At 38.9% G+C, this 22507-nt stretch overlaps 1 protein-coding gene across 1 annotated transcript in view; it reads right to left on the bottom strand.

Annotated features, from left to right (window-relative positions):
- Positions 1 to 10857: 10857 nt before the first annotated feature.
- Positions 10858 to 22507, bottom strand: part of glcci1a (glucocorticoid induced 1a) — a 34906-nt gene continuing 23256 nt past the window's right edge. The window contains exons 3-8 of the mRNA XM_056254519.1: positions 19150 to 19239; positions 15362 to 15496; positions 15106 to 15255; positions 13515 to 13725; positions 13231 to 13351; positions 10858 to 11393 (exon numbers count right to left, since the gene is read on the bottom strand). Of these exons, the coding sequence (XP_056110494.1) occupies positions 11063 to 11393; positions 13231 to 13351; positions 13515 to 13725; positions 15106 to 15255; positions 15362 to 15496; positions 19150 to 19239 (1038 nt within the window). The 3' untranslated portion in view covers positions 10858 to 11062. The remainder of the gene's footprint in view (positions 11394 to 13230; positions 13352 to 13514; positions 13726 to 15105; positions 15256 to 15361; positions 15497 to 19149; positions 19240 to 22507) is intronic.

Genomic DNA, 22507 nt, shown 5'->3' with positions numbered 1-22507 from the left:
TGACGTTATCTTCGATTTTTCCCCATTTAAACAAACAAAATGGTAACGGTCTGATAAATATGATCTGAACCAGCTTAATGCCTGTCCCTGAACACCAGTGTAGATTTGTAGTCGATCCAAGAGTTTTTTATGATCGATAGTGTCAAACGCAGCACTAAGATCGAGTAGAACTAATATTGAGATACAGCCTTGGTCAGAAGCTAAAAGTAAATCATTTGTAATTTTAACTAGCGCAGTTTCTGTGCTATGATGCGGTCTGAATCCTGACTGAAATTTTTCATATATCTCATTTTCTTGCATGAAAGAGCACAATTGAGCGGACACAGTGTTTTCTAGTATTTTAGACATAAATGGAAGATTTGAAATCGGTCTGTAATTTGCTAAGTTATTTGGATCTAATTGCGGTTTCTTAATGAGAGGTTTTATTACTGCCAGCTTGAATATTTTTGGAACATGACCTAAAGATAAAGACGAGTTAATAATATTAAGAAGAGGCTCTTCCACTACAGGTAACACTTCTTTCAGAAATTTAGTTGGTATTGGATCTAATAAACATGTTGTTGGTTTAGATGCAATGATAAGTTTATTTAGCTCTTCCTGTCCTATAGTTGTAAAGCGGTGTAGTTGTTCTTGAGGGGCGATAATTGAGGCTGAATCATAAGACACCATAGAGGATTGTACATTTACAATTGTGTTTCGGATGCTTTCTATTTTCTCATTGAAGTAGTTCATAAAATCATTACAGCTATACTGTAACGGAATAATTTGCTCGGGTGATGTCTGTTTATTTGTTAGTCTAGCCACGGTGTTAAATAAAAACCTTGGATTATTTTGGTTATTTTCTATTAGCTTGCGGAGATGCTCAGCCCTGGCTGCTTTTAGAGCTTTTTTATAACGTGACATACTGTCTTTCCACGCGATTCTAAAGACCTCTAAATTTGTGTGCATTTTATTTTGTGATTTCACCGGAATGAATAGATAGTCTCCGCAACGGCGATAGATTGAAGAGCGCGTCCGAGTGAAGACTGCGTGCGCGCCGCCACAAGAGACACTATGTATCCATGACACTGATAGCAGCGGACACGAGCGCTCAGGTTGAGTTCAAAACACAATTTAGCGCTAGATCTCTTATTTAAAGGCACACTATGCAATATTTGCACCTTAATATAACAGCTTCAAAGGGGTATCAGCCGTGAGTGCAGAGACCAGTCTATGGCAGACGCTCTGCTTGAGTGGCATTTACGACAGTAACGTTAAATACAAGTACTCCACAGCGACTCTAGGGGTCGCTGTTTGACAAAAACGGAATTCCTGCATAGTGTGCCTGCAAATGGGAATATACTTCAGAGATATTTTACTCGTAAAAATTTCTAGGGGTACCAATAATTGTGGCCAACGTGTTTTGGAGAAAAACATTTATTTCATAATGTGATTTAAATTTACATTTATTAAATCAAATTTGATTTGGGGCAGCCACCGTTACACATTGCCCATATTCTTTATAGTAGAAAATGTTTTCTTAGATTAATAATGTTCTTCACACACACAAAAAGGGTTCTTTAATTGCATTGCTGTGAAAAGCCCCTTTTTATTTTTAAGAGTGTAGAGTGCACAATTCACATGAACCAACTGTACATTTGCTGCTTTTTTGTCAATTTTGGTGCTTAAAAGCCTCTGGTCACTAACATGCTATCATTGCATGGAAAATATTTGCATGAACATTCTTCAAAATTTCTCCTTTTGTGTTTCACAGAAGAAAGTAATGTTTCGTAATGACATGAAGTTCTGGTCACATTTAAACCGGCAGAAAAATATAAAACTATTGATTTAAAGATTTCGATTATGTATAGAAACATTTTATGTTTATTGCATATGTAGATATATAAAAACATTTAAAGGTAGGGTATGGGATTTGCAAAATGGCCGGCAGATTTTGAAACTACACAACTCAAAAGGTTCTACCTTCTTTTCTCCAACGCTGGCCCTGACTCCACCCATTCGAAGAACAGGGACGCGCAATCATGCACAAATGGAAGCAACTTGCACTTACTCTCTCTCTCTCTCTGTACCGGGGCGACTTGCACTTACTGTGACTGGGTCACGAGCTTTGAGTATGCGCATGAAGGGGACACGTGAGCGAGGGGGATAGGGGTATGGTAGACCGTTTGATTGACGCACTTACTGTCCAATGATTCTAAGTGGTCTTGCAAATGATTGGCTGGAGTTTTTCGAGTCCTGCCCTTTCCACAGATGATTAAATTGCTTCATTTTCATTTCAGTGCTTCTAACTCAGTGGCTGTAAGTGGGTTAGGAATAGGATTTCAAGTGATTTTGAAAAAATGGTCAAAAAAGAAAATCACATACCCCACCTTTAAAGCAACACAAAGGAACTTTTCCTCTGCGGTCGCCCTACAGGTTGGAAGCGGAATTGTCCATTACCGCTGTCGTAAATAATTTAGCCTACCGCAGCCTACTGTCGCACGCGCATGCTCGCTGTTTATCCAGCACCGGCTTTGGAATCAACAATGGCCACAGACAATTTGAGGAAGTGGTGGGGGAAGTGACATATTCCGTAAAGCAGTCGAATTTTGTAGCTCTTTTTGTGCTCTGGTTACTACCCGAAACCCGAAGTTACATAGTGCAAGTAAAAGCGATACAGACCACGTCAGGCTATGGCTGACGTGTCATTTAACCTATTGTAAGTCGATGTACCATCACAAGGGTCTTGGAAATATATTATGAAGGTTGAAAAACTACATAGTGTTACTTTAAGTAGTTTAAGAGGGAGACTCACTCTTTTACATCTTTCATGATGCTTCATTGGAGTGGTAAATGCATTTATAGCTCCCCGCAACTCTGATTGGCGAATTTTCTTTACAGCATCATGGTTAATGTAGTTTTTCACAAGGAATTCCGGTATTAACTGATTATTTAAAAAATAAGTTGAAATAATGCAAGTTGATGGCTTCTGCAGAAGTATATACTATCGAACAGCCCATAGCTTACAACAGGTTTGTCTTTAAAGGATTAAGTTATTGTTAAAAATCTATTTTTCTATGGAGAAAATTAAAGGATTTTTTTTAACTTCTGGAACCAACTGTAACTGCCTCACAGTTTTAGTTGGGTTTGTTGCTGTTTTTTGGTTCCTACCTGAAAAATAATAGACCGTAGAAGCGGAACTAGCGCCGATTTTGTGTCCGCACCAGGGGCGGATCTACCGGGGTGGCATAGGGTGGCAAATGCCACTCTAAAAGAAAGCCTTGCCACCCCAGTTGGCAGCAACGAATTAAAAGTTATGGCCAATTTGACAATTTACGAGCGCGAATCTCCCATGTCCGACTGCAGTGAATTTGCTACGTGCATAATATGATGACCGTTGACGTTCGTACTTTAGTGTGTGGGCAAATACTTCCGGCGAAAACTTATGGTGATCTGACCGCGAGAGCGGGAGACAGCGAGAGCAAGAGACAACAGCGACCGAGTTGAGTTCCATTACCAGAGAGATACGTTTTCAACCCGACCAACTTTTTAAATGCATATCATTTTCAGTGTATTTCACCTGTGCGTTTCTATGCTTTATATTACTGCATTTATTTTGTGCAAGTGAGATGAGTAAAGCACATCTGTTTCATATATCATGTATCTGTCTGGTGTTTATATGCAGTAGCCTAACTTACGGTATTCCACAGTAAAACGCTCAAGTTGGGTGCTCAACAAAATAATATATATAAAAAAGGGAAAAAAGGTCGGCACACCTTGGCTCCAAAAGTTAAACGCACCCCTGCCTTTATACTCACACAGGGCTGGACTGGCCATAATATTATAACTATTATTATATAGTAGTATAATGTAGACAGACACTATATCACAACTAAAAGAGTTTTGAGTTTTTCTTTGTTCAATTTGGACACTGAATATGGGTTGGAGATCTCTATTTTGAACTCTCAAAGTGCACCAGATTGATGAATTTAACATTAAAAAGCACAACATTTTCTTACGGGGGTGCATGCCCCCGAACCCCCCTAGAGGGACAGAGGTGCACTCACCGCAGATTTCCCAAAATCCTGTGGGAAAAAACGCTATTGCTATACCAATGCAGCTTATAACTTGTTTTAGCATTCATCACTGAGGAGTAGGCCTATAGTTCAACTTAGTAGTTATTTCATCTGTTAACTCTTACTCACTCCTATTCACTTATGTTATGACATTAGTGGTTTTTATAGGAGTTGGTATACATATTCAAGGGAGTGCAAAGTTCGGTTGTGTTTATGATCATATGTAGTGGGCCAGTCTGGGCCAAAATGCCCGGGCCGATTTTTTGTCCCAGTCCAGCACTGTACTCACAGGTGAAGGTTTAAAGGTACTGCTAGAGCAAGAACGTCATATCGCAGAACTTGAAAGACTCGAAACTGAAGCAGCCAATTTACGAGCCAAACAAGAGGTTGAAAATGCAGAAAGACAAGGGGTGCTGGAAGCCAAGCGCAGACAACTAGAAAGACTGGAGACAATTAAGAAGCTAAAGGCTGCAAAGGCGAGACAGCAAGTATATGAACGAAGTGAATGCTCAGATGAAGAAATATTTGGGCTGCTCCATCAATGTGTCCCTCTGAAGGAGAATGAGGAAGTCAAGCATGAAAGTAGCCTATTGCAGCATCGCTCCCCACCTCACTCTCTGACACAACCAAAACAAGAAGACAATACTGCAGCTCTTGTTAGAGCATTCGCAGAGTCCATCAGTGCGAGTCGTCTTCCCGTACCTGAACCAACAACGTTCAACGGCTACCCACTCAGATTCAACAACTGGAAAGTCTCCTTTCAGACACTTATTGACAGGAAAAACATACCAGCTGAAGAGAAAATATACTATCTGTGAAAGTATGTGGGTGGACCAGCCAAAAAGGCCATTGAAAGCTACTTCTTGCTAGGCACAGAGTCAGCTTATTGTGCATCGTGGACCATCCTAGAAGAGAGATACGGCAATCCATTCCTTATCGCTAAGGCCTTCAGAGATAAGCTCGATACATGGCCCAAGATAAGCTCCAAGGGAAGTGTGGAACCTCAAGAACTCGCTGACTTCCTTCGCAGCTGTGAGGCAGCCATGTCTCAGATCAGAGGTCTTGAAGTACTCAACGACTGCAACGAAAACTAGAAAATACTCTCTAAACTTTCAGACTGGCTGACCTCAAGGTGGAATAGGAAGGTAATAGAAGTGGAAGAACAAAGTCACACGTTCCCAAGCCTTAGCCAGTTCGTCAAGTTTCTCACACGTGAAGCCAAAATCGCCTGTAACCCAATAACATCCCTCCACGCTCTAAAACCAAGTGAAAGTGAGAAGATCAAGGTTTCAAAGACAAGAGGTCATGGAGCAAATGTATTGGCAACTAACTCAGATGAGAAAGCTGTTACTACAAGCTGTGTCTTCTGTGAGAAGGCAGGTCACAGTTTACACAAGTGTCGCAAATTTATGGATGAGATGATTTCAGAGCGAGTCAAATTTGTTCAAGAGAAGAAATTGTGTTTCGGCTGTCTGAAGTTTGGCCATCGCTCAAAGGACTGTGAAAGCAGAAAGATCTGCGATATGTGTGAAAAAAGACATCCAGCTTTCCTCCATGACAATCGCACCAAGGAAGAAAGGACGTCAACACGGCCTAGTGGAGCAGGGGACAGTGGCAGGTCAAGGGAAAGGAAAATAGATCGGCCACAAGATAAAGCAGCAAGATCATCACGTGAGGCAACATCCAATAGAGTTATACAGAATGTTAAAGACACTCGCACATCCACAGTCGTTCCTGTATGGTTGTCAGTCACAAGCGAGCCGGATCGTGAAGTTCTTGTGTATGCACTCCTCGATACACAGAGCGACACGACATTCATCCTGGAAGAATCGGCTTCAAGAAACACAGTTGTGTCATGTCGGAAACTGACTGGACTACAAGTGAGAGGATTCTACTCAGACAAGAAAATTCCTCTGCCAGTGACCTACTCGAGAGAATTCATCCCTGCAAACAGAGAGCATATTCCCACACCAGAGACTGCAAAGGTATGGCCTCATCTGGAACACATCGCAGACGAGATTGCTCCTCAACAAAGCTGTGACGTGGGCCTGTTAACCGGCTACAACTGTCCTCAAGCTGTTAATCAACAAAGCTGTGACGTGGGCCTGTTAATCGGCTACAACTGTCCTCAAGCTCTTGTCCCAAGGCAAGTGGTGCCTGGTAAAGAAAATCAGCCCTTTGCTCAGAGAACAGACCTGGGCTGGAGCGTAGTCGGCTATGGCAACCCATGTCTCGACTATGGAGATGAAATTGGAGTAAGTCACCAGGTCATCGGGAGGCAAGTGATGCCTGGTCTTCAGTCCTCTTCAAACCTCACAAGCGAAGTTCACTATGTCTGTAGAACTCAAGTCAAAGAGGTAGTCTCACCTGCAGACGTCATCAAGCTGCTGGAATCTGACTTTGTCGAAAGGTCTTTGGAGGACAGCCACATCTCTCAAGAGGATCTCCGATTCCTGTCAAAGATGGAAAGAGGCATCAGGCTCATGGACAATGGTCATTATGAGATGCCGCTGCCATTCAAGAATGAAATACCCAACTTACCAGATAACATGGTGTGCGTAATCCACCGTCTCAGATGCCTAGAACGGAAGCTGAAAAGAAACAAACAGTACTACAAAGACTACAAGCCCTTCATGGATGAGATCATAACACGTGGAGATGCAGAAAGGGTCCCAGAAGAAGACATCAAGAAAGCTCCAGCATGGTACATCCCACACCATGGGGTGTATCATCCCCAAAAGCCTGGGAAGATACGTGTTGTGTTCGATTGTTCGGCAAGATTTCAAGAGACATCCTTAAACGACCATCTCATGACCGGTCCAGAGCTGACAAACACCTTGGTGGGAGTTCTGTGTCGTTTCCGGAAAGGTCCACTGGCAATCATGTGTGACATAGAACGCATGTTCCACCAGTTCCACGTTAAAGCAGAAGACCAAGATTACCTAAGATTCCTGTGGTGGGAGAATGGAAATCTTGAAGCCAAACCATCCATCTTTCGGATGAAGGTCCACTTGTTTGGTGCTGCTTCATCACCTGGCTGCCCTAACTATGGACTCAAGCACCTCGCAGCCGAAGGATAAGGACACTTCAGTGAAGCAACCATCAAGTTCATTCAGAAGAACTTCTACGTTGATGACGGCTTGTCAAGCTTAGCGTCTGAAAGCGTTAAGTTAGTGAAGGAGGCAAGAGAGCTCTGCAACAGAAGCCAAGACGTTAAAGATTTAGCCCCTCTTAGTAGAAAGCAGCATACGAGGTATGTTCTTTTGTATCCGGTTTTCCATATGTTTCGTGTGAATGCTTGTGTTGACTAGTGTGTAACAATAACGTCACAATTTGTATTCAAGACATACATACATGCATTGTATATTATCCTTTTATTTTTCTCTCTTCCAACACAGTTCTCACAGGTTGAGGGTTGACATATGTTGGAGAAATAAACCCTGTATTTTAAACAAGACCTCGTGTTTCGTGTTGACTACTGAGGGAGCTACACCAACCGTTGCACTCTACTGACAGTAGACCTTCTTTTTTATTTATACTATGCCTTTCAAGCATGTTTTGATATTTCAAAAGGTCCAACAAATAATTTTGCTTTATATGAACACTTACTAAGGAAAAATAGTGAGGAGACTGGGTTTTAATTCTGATTATTTTATTTAATTAAGACACAAGATTCCTATTATTGAAATAAAGAAACAATTAGCCACTTAAGGCTAAAAGTTGTGTAAAGTGTGGTTTTTGATACTGTCATTTGTATACAGACACAGACAACGGGCATACTGTATAACCTTATGCAAGCTCAGCAGCCTGTGCCAAGCACTTTGGCAAGACCACAGGAAAACAATCAAAGCTACAAGGCTTTAAAAATCATTTTCTTGACATTAGAATTGGTGATAGGCAAAGAGTAATCACCATGTGGGTGAAGTGCTTCCAAAACAGTTGTTGAATAGAAACAGTTTTCTTCCTTTGTCCTCAGTCAATATTTTTCCCCTTCAAAACAAATGATGCCCTCAATCCACACACATATCTGGTTTGTACAGTCACAACAACAAAATGGTTTATTGCCATTGTGTGTAAACAGACAGCAGGTCAGCCTGACATATTGACCTGATCTACAAACACATCTCCCAGGCCAGCAATGTGCTCTTAAACTGCCAATGCTGGTTTTAATAGCAGTCGATGGCTTTATCAACAGGCTGTGCTAATTTGGCTTCAGATTTAGGGGCCGTTCACACAGAACGCCTTTTTCCATTCCACTGCACTACTTTTCCTTTTTTTTTTTTTTATGTAAGCGTGCGCTAGACGGACGTCTTTAACCGTTGCGCTCCTGTCTTTTGCAGCTTCTCGTGCATGACACAGCATTTTAAAAACGTGACCCTCAAGTTAAAATGAGTTCAGTTTTTAAAAAAACGTGTCTCTATATATTGCGCTGTTTTTTGTTCTACTGGTCTGCATTCTGTGTGAACCGGCCCTTAGTCATGTATGGAATGGAGATGAAATGATGCACTATTCAAGCATTTAAAAACAAAACAGCATTATTGCAAACCCTTCACTTACCAAAAATGAGTTTAATCATTTTATAAACTACTTGGTATATTGATATAAGGTGCAGCATAAAAGGTTGCATTGTTACTTTTAAAGCCTTTTGTATTGATCATGTAATATTATGTGGGCTGTCAATGGTTGGTCTTATGAGATGGATAAATTAATTTGATTCAATTGATTGCAACCGCACAATACAATATTGTTTGACCTTGGTTCATATAAAAATTCTGCTTTAAGACAAGAAAACCCTTTTCTGACAAACCATGCTTGCCTGTCACTTGTTCCTGGACAAAAAGTTGATTATTATTCACAACCGGTGAAAATCATAAACACGTACTTATGTTGTCACGGTAAAGTGAACAGATAGATGCTCTTTTTCTTTTTGTGGACAAAACATTTGGGCATAGACTGATTTAAAATATTTGAGGCTTGGTATTCTATGACTGAAATGTATCCTGCTTGTATAAAGCCGAGCTTTTAGGTGAATCTCATGAAATCAGTCAATGTCATATTAGTCCATAAAATCAAGAGAAAAATTGCTTAAATAAAAGGAAGATTTTAAGTCCATTATGATATTTTGCAGTGTGACATTTTTTGAGAATTAAGCTAATTTATCTTCAAATTTTCATTACCATAAAAGTATTAATAAATTGTTTAGTTAGTGCATTTGTTTTAATTATTTTAAATTATTTTAATGAAAATGATGAATTTAATAAAATGATGATCATGAAAATGTTTTTTTGTGTGTCATTTGTCACAATGCCAAAAGAAGCTAATGGTTCTAAAGTAGTAATATATTTATATTTTAGCTATAATTTTGTGTGTGTGTGTTGTGTGAGATTCACCTTTTTATTTTAGACTAATTATCAGCAGCATGTCCTAGTGGCATGTTAAAATTGTAAAACATTTAGAAGATTTTGAGAATAAAGTTACAAGATGTTATGAGACCAATGTTGTAATGTTACATTAATAAAGTATAACAATTCAAAAATTAAGTGTAATGGTAACAGGTGTTAAGTAACGATTTACCAACTAAGAAATTCTTGCTCTTTTGGCACAATTTAATCTCGTAACTATACAATTTATTCTTGAAACTTATTGTCTTTATTCATGTAAAAGGCTTATTATGATATCCCCACAATTTTATTACCAAAATCAGTTTTTTTTTTTTTTTTCAACATGCCACTTAAACGGTATTATAATAGACAGAAAAAAATTATTCTACATCTCAGACCTGTGATCTGGGCAGTAGTTTGTCTTACTAAACGATAATATATGTCATATAGTGACTGTGAGGGTGCGAGTCTGATCCATGAGGGTTGTACGATCTGTCTAATGGTTTTAACACACAGTATGTCCGACCCAATCAAATTCTCTCCGCCACGTCATCCTGACAGCACCTCCCAACATGGAATGTCATGGAATGCAAAGAATGATGAGACGGATCTGAATGTGAATTTTTACCTGAGTTTAAACAGCAAGTGATGCACCTGAAGCGAGGCCGCAGGCGAACACTGTGCAACAAAGTGTGAAAACAAGAACCTTATTCTGTGTTTTTCTCTTTCTGCAATATCATCAGAAGGTAGGAAACCTGGATAGTCGTCAACCCGTGGAGTACAGCTCATTTCCCATTATGTACAGAACACAGCGATACACGGTTTTAAATTCAAACAAGCTTTTTTCTTTATATATAGATTTTCTCATATATAGATATATTGATAGAGAGAGAGCTTATTCATACTGTGAATGTTGAAAGAGAACACGACACATAATTTAATGTTAAACATACGATCAGTTTCAAATGCATGCCCCTGACACTATTAAGACCTTGCTGAAAGCTTCAGTCGTCTTTCTCCTCATAAATCGGCGGTGAATTCGAAGGCGACACCTCGCTGTGCGCTGTCTGATTATAGTGCTCATACAAAAGCCACTTTGCTTAAATTTTAAGCACACACGAAAGCAAAGCTGCATTTGAAAACAGCTGTGCAGTTGCTCGAGATGAATGCGGAATCAAATCAGATGGACCTGTGAACGCATCCACATCCGTATATATGAAAAAAAAAAATGCAAACCGGGAATATCTGGAATGTGATTGAACTAATCATTAAGCAAATTTAATAAATTAGATTTCCGTATGAGACTCTCACTCATTTATCAAGATAACAGTGAAGCCATTAGAATTTTTGATTTGCATATTCTAAGGTCCTTTTCCCAAAACGCATCCTTCCGTCCAGCTCTTCAGACGCCGTTCCTGTCCAGACACGAAAGCATGGCATTGCCACATATGCTCAAACCCTTCGGCTGCATTTACATTTGCGATTCTCGTTCGGGCCACAGTTGCGATGCCATGCAGATAGTGAAGATTCAGCACAAAGGTGGGGTCCATCAGAGAGAGAAGAGGAAGTTTGGGGTGGGCGAAACGTGTGTGGCGGGGGCGCGACGGAGACCGGCTCTGCGCGCGTTTAGCTGACTTCAAAGTTCTGAGGCTGCGAGGCCGATTCCGAGGGCGCCTCCTGCTGCTGGGAGGGAGAGATGGCCAGCGCTTCCGGGGGGTCGTCTGTGCTCGTGCTGGTGGAGACCTGAGTGGGCATGTGATGGTGTTGGGCAAGGGGGCATGACCCGCTGGGTCCGGCCTGTGTTTCCTCTTTCTCCTCGTCCTCCTGCTGGGAGCTGGAGTGCTGGAGCAGAGATCCCGGGAGCTTGACGGGGCAGAACGCAGAGCCGGTGGAGATGAAGTTGACCTTGTTTTTGTCAGGGCAGGAGAAAAGGGGGACGGTGGCTGACTGTCTGGACCTGAGAAGGAGAGGAAACAGATTTAAGAGAATGTTCCAAAGGGAATACTAATGTATCGCCAACTAAATACTACACATGCAAGGTTTTTTTTTTTTCACGATTTCTGTCACCTGATAGGAGTTTGCGTTCCTTTGCAACTGTTGCCTTTGGCTTGCTTAGATCGGGACAGTTAAAGGAGCTGTATGTAAGAAATTTATTTCAATTAATCATAAAATGGCCCTGAAATGTCACTAGACATTAAGAAATCATGTACATTTCAAATACTTATATCACTGACAACAGTAGTCTGGCCAGGATATTGTCATTTAAAAAGTGCAGTTGCAGCCCTCAACTGATGTTGATGTTGTCATGTTGTGTTTTGGTCTGATGCTCCACCCTCCACCTATCTACCAATCACGAAGTCAGTAGTGTTGCGGCATCCGGGTTGCCAGCTCTGCTCTAGTTACCACAGCTGCAGCTCGTCACGTTCCTGCTGGATCCTGCAGCCGATCTGGCAACCTCGAGTCAGGGAGGAGGGGGAGGGGATACACCACTCTACAGTAATTTGAAAGTGATTGCAGTACTGGTTTTGGCCACAATCTTACATACAGCTCCTTTAATATTCAGTAATATTATTGTTTTGACTGCACTGACAGTCTTGGATGAGAACAAAACTGAATTGATTTGCATGATGATTTCACTGATTTCTGCAGAGCTGCTTTATAACTGATTGAACTTTGTTATTGAACTGAATAGAATCAAAAGAACTGATGCAAAGTGAAAAACAACACTACTGTCTTCTGTGGAGCTGCTTATAGCTGAATTGGACTAATTTCATAATTGATAAACTTTACACAGAACTGAATCAACACTGAACTCCCTTCAACTGAATATTGACACTATTTTCTTTTTTAGAGCAGCTTTACAGCAGAATTAAATTATTTTTCCATCATTGATCATTATTTTGATGTTTTGTGTTCAAGTCCTTCATTGCGGAGTGCTTTTTTCCCCGCATCATGGCTGATTTGTAGATTGTATATATATATATATATATATATATATAAAAACATTCTGCATTTTCGTATTTCGCATTCATTTTCTAAGGCGATAGTACTAGTGTAACTATGTCAATTTTTATGTGTGTGTGTTCACATAGCTACAAAAGTGCCACAAGAGTCACATTTTGTAACATTCCGATAAAGTAAAATCATTTTAAAAATCAAAACAATTTTCTTTGGTCAAAAGTGGCCAAGGAGCACCTGAAAGTTAATATGATTTTAATTTAATATGAATTTAATATGAATGTTCCATACAGTCAGACGGTGAAATCACGAAATGCAAAACCAAGCCGAATCGTTGTCATTTAGGTTGGCAGGCCATGTAAAGAGCTAAACAACTGGCCTGACGGTGTCAATAAAATAAAATAAAAACATTTTTGTTGAGCCCTGCATGCTATTTCTTAACAAATAGTCTGCGAAACAATATGCAACAATAAACATGCTTCACTGATGTTTTACATTAGCATGTTTAATAATTAGTAATTTAATTACAGAAATAAATAAATTCATTCATGCATTAATGTTTTGCATTTTAAATCCAATTTCCTGAAATTATATATTAAAGAAAGAGATGATGTTTGATATTCTGATTTATTCATCACTCTTAAAATGGAGGATCAAAATGAATGCATTGTATAAGACACTATGTGCTATACTCTGGTTGGATACTGAATATTTTAGCAAATGTTGTAGGTCAACAGAGAATTCCATGCATAAGGAACATTTGAATACTGTGTACATTATACATACTGCATGCTGGTATGCTATTTTAGGCTCACTACAGAAAAAACTCTACTCACGTGATTTCCTCAAACACTTTGATCTTTTCACAGCCCTCTGGAGGCTCCCGTTTGAACATGTAGCTGTTGTTGGGTTTTGGAGACGAGGTGAACTTAGGCAGAGGAGAACTGCTGCCGCTGTCTGCAGGAAGAAATTACAAATCTCAAATTACTCTGGATTATTATCAGAGCTGAGAATCTGTCCAACTCTCATGATATAATACAGCAAACTATCAAATATCATATGAACTTGATATAGCTCCTTGACCAACAATCTGGCTTGATCACTAATCTGTAGGTTTGACCTTTGTCTCTGTCGTCCAGCATCTCGTCAGTGGAGTATGGGCTGCCGTCATGTGAGCGGGGTGGGCATGCGGGTGAGGGGCAGGGCGACAGGCTAGAGCAGCTACTGGAGCGCCCAGGCACTGATGGGGTCTGAGTGTCTATACCACGACTACTGCTGCTGCGCTGCTGGGGAGGAAACGGAGCCCTCCGTCCATCAGGAACCTCCAGCGCCTGAGTGCCAGGCAAAGAGAGAGTCTTTTAACAATTGTGCTCTGTGATCACTCTACTGTACAACAGCAGAATAAAATAGAGCAGATTTGTCCCATTTGTAAACATTAGTTAATGCACCATGAACTAATGTTAGCAGATATAGCATTTGATTTTAATATATTTATCAGTAAAGGTAGAAATTAACATTAACTAAGATTAATAAAGTAGAATAGAACAGAAGTATTATTCATTGTTATTTCATCTTAACTAATGTAGTTAATTAAAAATAACAAAGGAAATCTTATTATAAAGTGTAACTGTTTTTTTTTACTCAAAAGACATTTATAATGTTACAAAAGATTTATTTCATATTATATAGTTCTTTACTTTTTACTCAAAGAATCCTGAATTTTTTTTTTTATATATATATATTAAAAAATATTAAGCAGCATAACTGTTTTCAAAATTGATAATACTATGAAATGTTTCTTGAGCATCAAATCAGCATATTAGAATGATTTCTGAAGGATCATGTGACAATGAAGACTTGATGAAACCTTCTTTTCAACCACACACAATCATTATTTCTGACTTACAATAAGTCAAATTACTGTATCACATGAGTACTGGTATAAAAGTTTACAGTTCGGTTATAAACACTGTCTATGGTAGTTATTATCAAAACACCTTTTGAAAGTAACTGGAAGCTTAAAATAAAGATTGTATAAATGACATTGTTACATCAGTAAAACAAAAACAAGTATGTCACTGAATCATTAAATTCAAGAGATTCGTTCAATAATGCTGATTCATCCAGTAATGAAACAAGTCTTTATGACTAAGTAATTGAATCATTAATTCAATTCGATTAAAAAAAAGAAAAAATCATTCAAATGAATTAAATATGTTTAAAAAGACTGCAGCAATTAACACTTTGTCATTACCTCTAGAGAATTAGACTACATGTTATTGTTTAGTTGTCTATTTAGAATCATGGGAGAATTGTGAACTCTAAAGAAACCAGATCATGATTCTCAATTTATCCAGAATCATGCAGCTTTAGTAGCTCTCAGAGAACGGTCATTTAAAATTGTAATACTATTTTAAAATATTACTTTTTTCACTGTATTTATGTAAAAATAAATGTGTAAAAATAAACTTCTTTCAAAACATTAAAAAAAACTACAGACCCAAAACTGGATTTGAATGATATTGTATGTTGATTATGATCAAGATGTGTAATTAAATACTTTAAATTGTTTTTAGACAAAAATACATTTTACAGGTACTGTATACTGTAGAACAATATACTTAAACACTATTTGATAGTACTCAAATGACATGCATTTTTATTCATGATAAACATTTGTACTGAGTATGGCTTCATGAGTGTGTGTGTACCTTTAGCTCCTCTTTCTCTCCGTTGTCTTTGATGAAGACTTTCTCCAGCTCATGGTTGATGCCTTCCATGCTGCTGGGAACCCTGGAGATGGAGGGCTTTGGCACTGTGATGTTGGATAGTGGCATCTGTGCTGACTTCGACATGGACAACTGTACAGTGAGATGGTACAAATGTGCATTTCACAAACTATTCAGAAATTGCTGCATGTATTTATTAAATACACTGATATTACAGTGTGTGTGAGCGTGTGCGGACCGGAGCTTGGCTGGCTGTGCTGATGGTGGTGGTGCTGGTACAGTAGTGGAGGGGGGAAAGACGCTCTTTACTGTCTTTACACTGCCGGCCTCCGCCCTGTTTACTGCGCTGCAGCTGGAGCCTGAGTTTAGCAATCTGAAAGTCACAGAAAAATAAAGAAATTATAAGGACAGAGGAGACAACAAAGTTATTGTATCATCTACAAGGCTGGTAAATAAAAAAATAAATAAAAGCTGGGACTCGAACTCTGGCCGCCTGAGGCGCAGCTTTGCAAAATGTGAGAGTGCTGCCCATAAGGCTATGGCTACGATAAAATCCCTTAAATTAAAGTGCTTGCTGTAACTCAGCATGGCCACAAGAGGTCAATACAAAACAGGCAGCAATCTGACAAGGCTCGCCCTTTAAATCCTTTACCAACACACACACACACACACACACACAAAAGGCAAATGTCTTTCCTGGTCTATTAAGAATTGCTACCCGTAGTAGGAAGAACAACAACAAATGAATGATATTGTAGACAATATTCAAGATCCAACTGAAAACCCATCTCTTTTGTGAAACCTTAACTGCATCCTACATATTCTATGCTTTTACCATTTCTAAATCCCTCCTTGTTCTAGCTGATACTATTCTGAACAATGTCTGAAATTTTGTAGCGATAGCACATCTTGTGTTATTGCCTCCTTAAAGTCTATTGCTTGTTAAATTACTCATTTGTTACTTTAGACAGAAGTGTCTACTAAATTAATCAAACGTAAATATTGTAAATAATGAATCTACAACAAAAATTGGAAATTGATATTTAACCCTCATGGCCCAGGTCTCAATGTGACCCGCTCCACCTTCTCAAACTGGCGTGATCACTCAATAGTTTACTTTTGAGATTTATCTGCAGTAAATTACAGCTTTTGTTGTCTATATGTCCTGCGACAACTGAACAAGTCTAGACTTGTGCGTTCCTACTGAAAATACAATTGGCTTTCTGTACATGGATGTTTGTCTTGATAATGTTACAGAATATTAAAGTCACCATGAAATCAAAATTGACAATTCTATTTATGAAATATTGCAGTACATATTATTAATTATTTATCCGCGCATATCTTTTTTAAAATTATTATTCATGTGCTCTTTTAATCTTTAAATCAAATTAACTTCCCCTCCCTCTTGCAACAACATTCTCTTCTCTAATGACGTGTTTACCGGCTTGAGGGCGGGACCACCTGTCAATCACATGAGATCACAGCCATAGCAAACCACAACAATTTAAACAATTCCCAATGGACACAAGTCCCGCCCTACATTTTTCACGTTTCACGAGGATATACGTCACAGAAAAAACTATCGTAACTTCCGTTTTGTGCTGACTTTAAACTACAGCCGATACCACACCTCAAAAAGAGGCAGCATTTCCATCCACCTCTGTTTGTTCTACATTAGAGATGCCAATCTAGAAAAGACATGAACATTTAATGCAAATGACATGTACTTCATTTAATTCAAAAAGGCAGCAAAAACGCTGTTTGAAAATTACAGTGAAAAATGGTTTCTAGAGGTGCTGGGCATTGCATCACCTGAAATTACACAGTATGTGTTCAGTTGTAACAAGGGGAAATCCTGAATGTGCTCTCTTATAAAGCCCCTGCAAAGTATGTCAATATACACAACCTAAATCCACTTAAGAGGTGTAAGGGGTTATAAGCCACTAAGTGAAAGCACTTGACATGAACCTGGATAAAAATGTGGATAATGACGACATGAACTTTCCATATGCAGGGAAGGAAAGAAGGCCTAAACAGCCTTTTCTTGGAAAATCTCCCAAATGGGAAACAGTGAGATTATTCAGGCCTTGCAGAATGAGCTCGCTGTGATGAACTCCTAAGAAGCCTCTATTACTTGTGTGTTCATGAATATGAATATGGACACAATCCTGTGGCTGGAAATACAGCAGGAATTGTGTGCAAGCAGCCAAAACGACAGATTCACATAAGAATTTAGAAAAGAAAGAAAAGACAAGGCTGAAAATACCACAAAGTGGTTACTTTGGTGTCTCAAAAATGTAAGTATTAGATGTACAAATCTCATGCTTTTTTTGTTGTTGTGATACCTATTAAATATGTTTAATGCATAACTCTTTACAATAAAGTGCATTAGTTAACTACCTTAGCTAACATGAACTAAGAATGAACAATAACTCTTCAGCATTTATTAATCTTAGTTAATATTAATTTCAACATTTACTAATACGTTGAATTTGTTAACATTAGTTGATGCACTGTGAACTAACATGAACAAACAATGAACAGCTGTATTTGTATTAACTAATGTTGTCAAAGATGAATAAATACTGTAAAAAATGTATTTCTCTTTGTTAGTTCATACATTAACTAATGTTAACTAATGAACCACATGGTAAAGTGTTACCAAGTGTTTCCCCTTGATTACAAAAAAATGCAACTCCTACATTCCTCAGAATTGTGACAACCACAAGATAGCATTATTTGGATGTTTTCTACTGCATGACAGGAAGTAAATGTTCTTATTCTATTTCTAAATGTTTATGCAAGTTGTAGTTTTGACTGCGTTAATCAAGCTCAATCATTCAACCCTGTCACCGAAGGAATTGTAAGAAAACGATCAAACAAATATCTGTCTTTAATTTATGGGAAATATAAGTTGATTAATAATTACAAACCAACATTTGGTGGTTAGCCTATTTTGTGTGACAGCTTAAATTAGGCTAAATTAGCAGCTCTATTACCCATTGTGACATATCAAAATTATTTTTGTAATGTTTATAGCTATAAAAAGTTTAGGTTGAAAGTTTTAAACCATATTTGACAGCTCATAACTTCTGGTAACAGGGTTAAAAAAAAATGGCAAAGCCCATAGAAAATGAACTGCGAATAAAGCGGCTCATTTTCTGAGGGTTAAGCCCAGTGTCATCAGTTCTTTTTCCTAGCAAAAACTAATACTAATAATAACAATTCTGAGCAGACACTAGTTTGAGGGTTTGCACAGGAAATGAATTACTTTTGCACCTGCACGTTGATCATGCAAGAGAGGACTATAAGGCCTTTGTAAATTAGACCGGTTTGTGCACATCAACGATTAGGGCTTTCCATCAACACAATGTCTAATTGATAAAAATGTGACTTCAGTGCGAAAGGACACACGACATGACTTTGCACATATTACTTTCTCTAAAACCCACACGCGCGTATTGTTCCAAAAGCTTGGAGGTGATGGGAAAGCCATCAATTGGCAGGAGTGGGATAATGGTTGTTGCAGAGAGGGGAAGTTGATTGTTAAAGGGGGAGATAGTCTTATCTCACTGTTCCCTGAATAGTCAGGGAGGGGCTGAGCGCCCATGATAAGGCTGACTTTGCTGCGGCTAGCGCTAGCAATAACACGACGCGCAGTGCCGGAAGTCTGAAGCCACACAGGAAATTATATATAGCAGCGGGTGCAGGAGGAGACGGATGGTTCGTCGTGACTTGCAGTCTTGTATAGAGCTGTGTAACGGGGGTTTTATTTCCACCACCTGGCTACTTCGCTGGCCACACAGGATGAGATCATCGCAAATGCAGAAGTGCAATGCTCATCAGTTTCAGGACAGTGAGAGCTCTGTTAATAGCCGTTAGTGTGATTGCACTTTCTTGTTCTTCAAACCCAAGGGGAAAAACTACACAGCTGCGTGTGCAAGACACACATAGTATTTCACTGTTAAAAAAAGGGAGTGTGTTTTGCACTACTGGTGTAAGTACATGTGTGTGTGTGTGTACCTCTTTAAGATGGTCAGAGCTGCCCCAGGATGCTGAGCGCTGGTGTGTGCTCTTTTTCTCTTCGGTCTCGTCACTCCAACATCCAGGAGTCTGAAACACAAAATGCACTTTTGTCTTTTGACTATGGTGAGGATTTTATATTGTTTTAATGTAAAGCTAGTTCTAATTAATACAGACTAACTTCATATTTTTTATAATATATATATATATATATATATATTCATACTCATATCTTATAAATGGATATTGATATATAATATACACAATCATTCAAAAGTTTGGTGTTGATATTTATTATTTTTTTAAAGTCTCTTATGCTCCCCAAGGCTGCATTAAAAAAAATATATTACACCATTTCTCCAGTCTTCAGTGTCACATGATTCTTCAAAATTCATTCTAATATGCTGCTTTGGCTTCTCAAGAAACATGTCTTACTATTATCAATGTTGACAAAACAGTTGTGCTGCTTTATATAAAGTGTTGTAACTCTTTTCAGGATTCTTTGAAGAACAGAAAGTTCAAAAGAACAGCATTTATTTGAAAATCTTTTGTAAATGTATAAATGTGTTTGATGTCCCTTTTGACCAATTAAATGCTGTTTTAGTTTCTTTCAAAACATAAATAAAATCTTGACTTTTGAGCGACAGCGTACAGTGTACACTTTACTTACTTTATAAATAATTTTTACCTTTGGCAGTCCCATAGAGAAGTTTTGAAAGATTTAGTTAACTTCTGGGGACAATTTCCCCCCCAAATTGTAGCCAAGTAAACACACTCACACACACACACAGATAAATCACATTCCCATGCTTCATCCTCCTGACCCACTATTTCACACCAAAATCACAAAGGCAGCATTGTTCCTGCAAACGGTTCCTCAATAAACGGTCACCTACATTCCTTTCAAAAACAACATTCTCTGTTACTATAGGAAAGTCTGCAGGCACACGTGGATATGATGTGTGCACTCAGGTATGTTATTTGTTTAGTCAGCCCACCATGCAGCACACTCACTGTAAAATGTGAAGAGCACATAAATGAGGCCCTGAAGTGTCAATCCAGTGTGTTTAGCAGCATATTATGAAAAAGTCTATCATGAGCAGATGTCCACTGATATCTTCCTATTTTTATCTCAAATGTTGACTGTACAATTGAACTTTTGTATGGCGGTCGTTGGCTCTAGACGGACGCCGTCAAGTTTTTTGGGACGATTCAACATGTAGAATCGGCGTCAGGCCGTCAGTGAGAGAGAACTCTGACTCGTTCGCTAAACTGAACAGCTAATCAGTGCACGAGAATAAGATCAAAAATGACGAAAGCAAGCACAGAAGTCATGACGGCACAGACAGAAGGCTGTTCTTACGTCATCTCACCTGAGCATTCCACTGCGCGAATATTTTCATAATAACATGAGGGGAGTGGAATAAAGAACGTGATCAGCGTGATTGGACGAATACAGCTGCTTAAATAGACAGTTATCTCCTTTACACGCAGGCACAGAACGCGTGCTAGCTGACAATCACCTGTCGTCCTTTCGGTGCGCTCAAGCACAGCTTTTTCCCCCCGATGCAAGCAACGGGAGGCGACAACACAGTCGGCTTTCATCAGAGCTAGTTCTTTGGCGTCGGTTTGGTGTGTCCCTACCTTAACGCGCATTGATCTTATTCTCGTGCACTGATTAGCTGTTCAGTTTAGCGAACGAGTCAGAGTTCTCTCTCACTGACGGCCTGACGCCGATTCTACATGTTGAATCGTCCCAAAAAACTTGACGGTGTCCGTCTAGAGCAGGGGTCACCAACACGGTGCCCGCGGGCACCAGGTCGCCCCCAGGGACCACATGAGTCGCCCGCAGGCCTGGTCTAAAAATAGCACAACTCAGTAGTGAGCTGCGTCTGAAATGTAATTGTATTCTGTTGATATTCTTTTTCAATCACACCTGTTGCATTTATATAGCATATATTTATATATTTATATTTAAAAATGACAATATCTTCTGTTCATTATACATGAGTTTAGATAAGTTTAGGTGAACTCTGACTTACTCTAGTTCAGGGGTCCAAACGTCGCTCGCGAGCTACCAGTAACGTTAGCTCGTGGCCTGATTGGAGGTTGCTCGTCAAGGAGCCGTTCACATATCGAGTCTTTTGCGTCCTCAAGTTCGTTATTTCAAATGTAGGTGCGAGGCAAGCGCGCTCATAATTAAAGCGACGCGCTATTTTTTTCCAGGTGCAGCGAGATGAAAAAAATGCAACTATTCAGTATGCCGCAAACGTACCGCAGGTCAACCAATCAGCTTCACCCTTTCCATAACAACATTGAAAGCTCAGTCAACATGAAGGATGGGGGTGCACCCAAACACTACGGGTGTTTTTCTCTTCTCCGTAAATAAATCTTGTAGCAGAGCTACAGCAAGTGTTTTTCGGTGGTGGAAATCTATTAGCTACTAAAACTTCTTTGTCATTGTGGAGAGCGCAGTGCATGGTTGCATAGCAACGACAGACGCCACGGGAAAATCAGATCGAATTTTACTCTTAATAATAAAAGATAAGCTAATGTGCATTGTAAAAGTCAGTAATTTATCTTTTTTGGCTCATTCTTTTTATAAAAATGATTTAAAGGCTGAAATATGTGAGGTTTATATTTTTATAAAACATTTTTTGTCAAAACTTTATTTGAACTTGTACATACTTGTACAGTAGGCTAGATAACATGTTGCAAGACACTCCTTTAAAATCTAGCCATAATTTTTAATGTTATTATTTTAATGTTTATGTAAACAAAAAGTGCATATTGATGCGGATTTATTTGTTATTTGCTGGTTTTCGACATACAACTTAGTGAATTGATTTCATTGTGTAGTATTAGTACTTTTTGAACAGGATTCTGTGATTACCGTGATCATTTTGGTCACTAATGAAATTAAATTATCATGCCATTTCATATCTAGTCATGATGAACTATAAAATCAACTATAATTATGTGTTTTTACAATATAATATGCAAAGTACAATTTTCTATAAAAAAAATAATCTCTGATTCTGTTCTTTTCTCTGACATTTAAGGGTGACATAGGCATACAAAAACCCTTTTAGGTATAAAATAGTTTAGATAGTTGTTAATATGCAAGTTATGAGACATTATTTCAGAGATTTAAGTATTGTATTACATGAGTAGCTCTCGGCCACTTTCATTTTTAAAAAGTAGCTCTCAAATGAAAAAAGGTTGGAGACCCCTGGTCTAGAGCCAACGACCGACGCTCAAAAATGGCCCGACGAACTTATACAAAAGTTCAATTGTACAGTCAAAATTTTAGATAAAAATAGGAAGATATCAGTTGCACTTAGCACTGAACAACTTC

This window comes from Rhinichthys klamathensis, unplaced genomic scaffold (assembly GCF_029890125.1).
Source record: "Rhinichthys klamathensis goyatoka isolate OS25496 unplaced genomic scaffold, OSU_Roscu_1.1 h1tg000111l_1, whole genome shotgun sequence".
NCBI lineage: Eukaryota > Metazoa > Chordata > Actinopteri > Cypriniformes > Leuciscidae > Rhinichthys > Rhinichthys klamathensis.
This window is presented reverse-complemented; position numbering and strand designations above follow the sequence as displayed.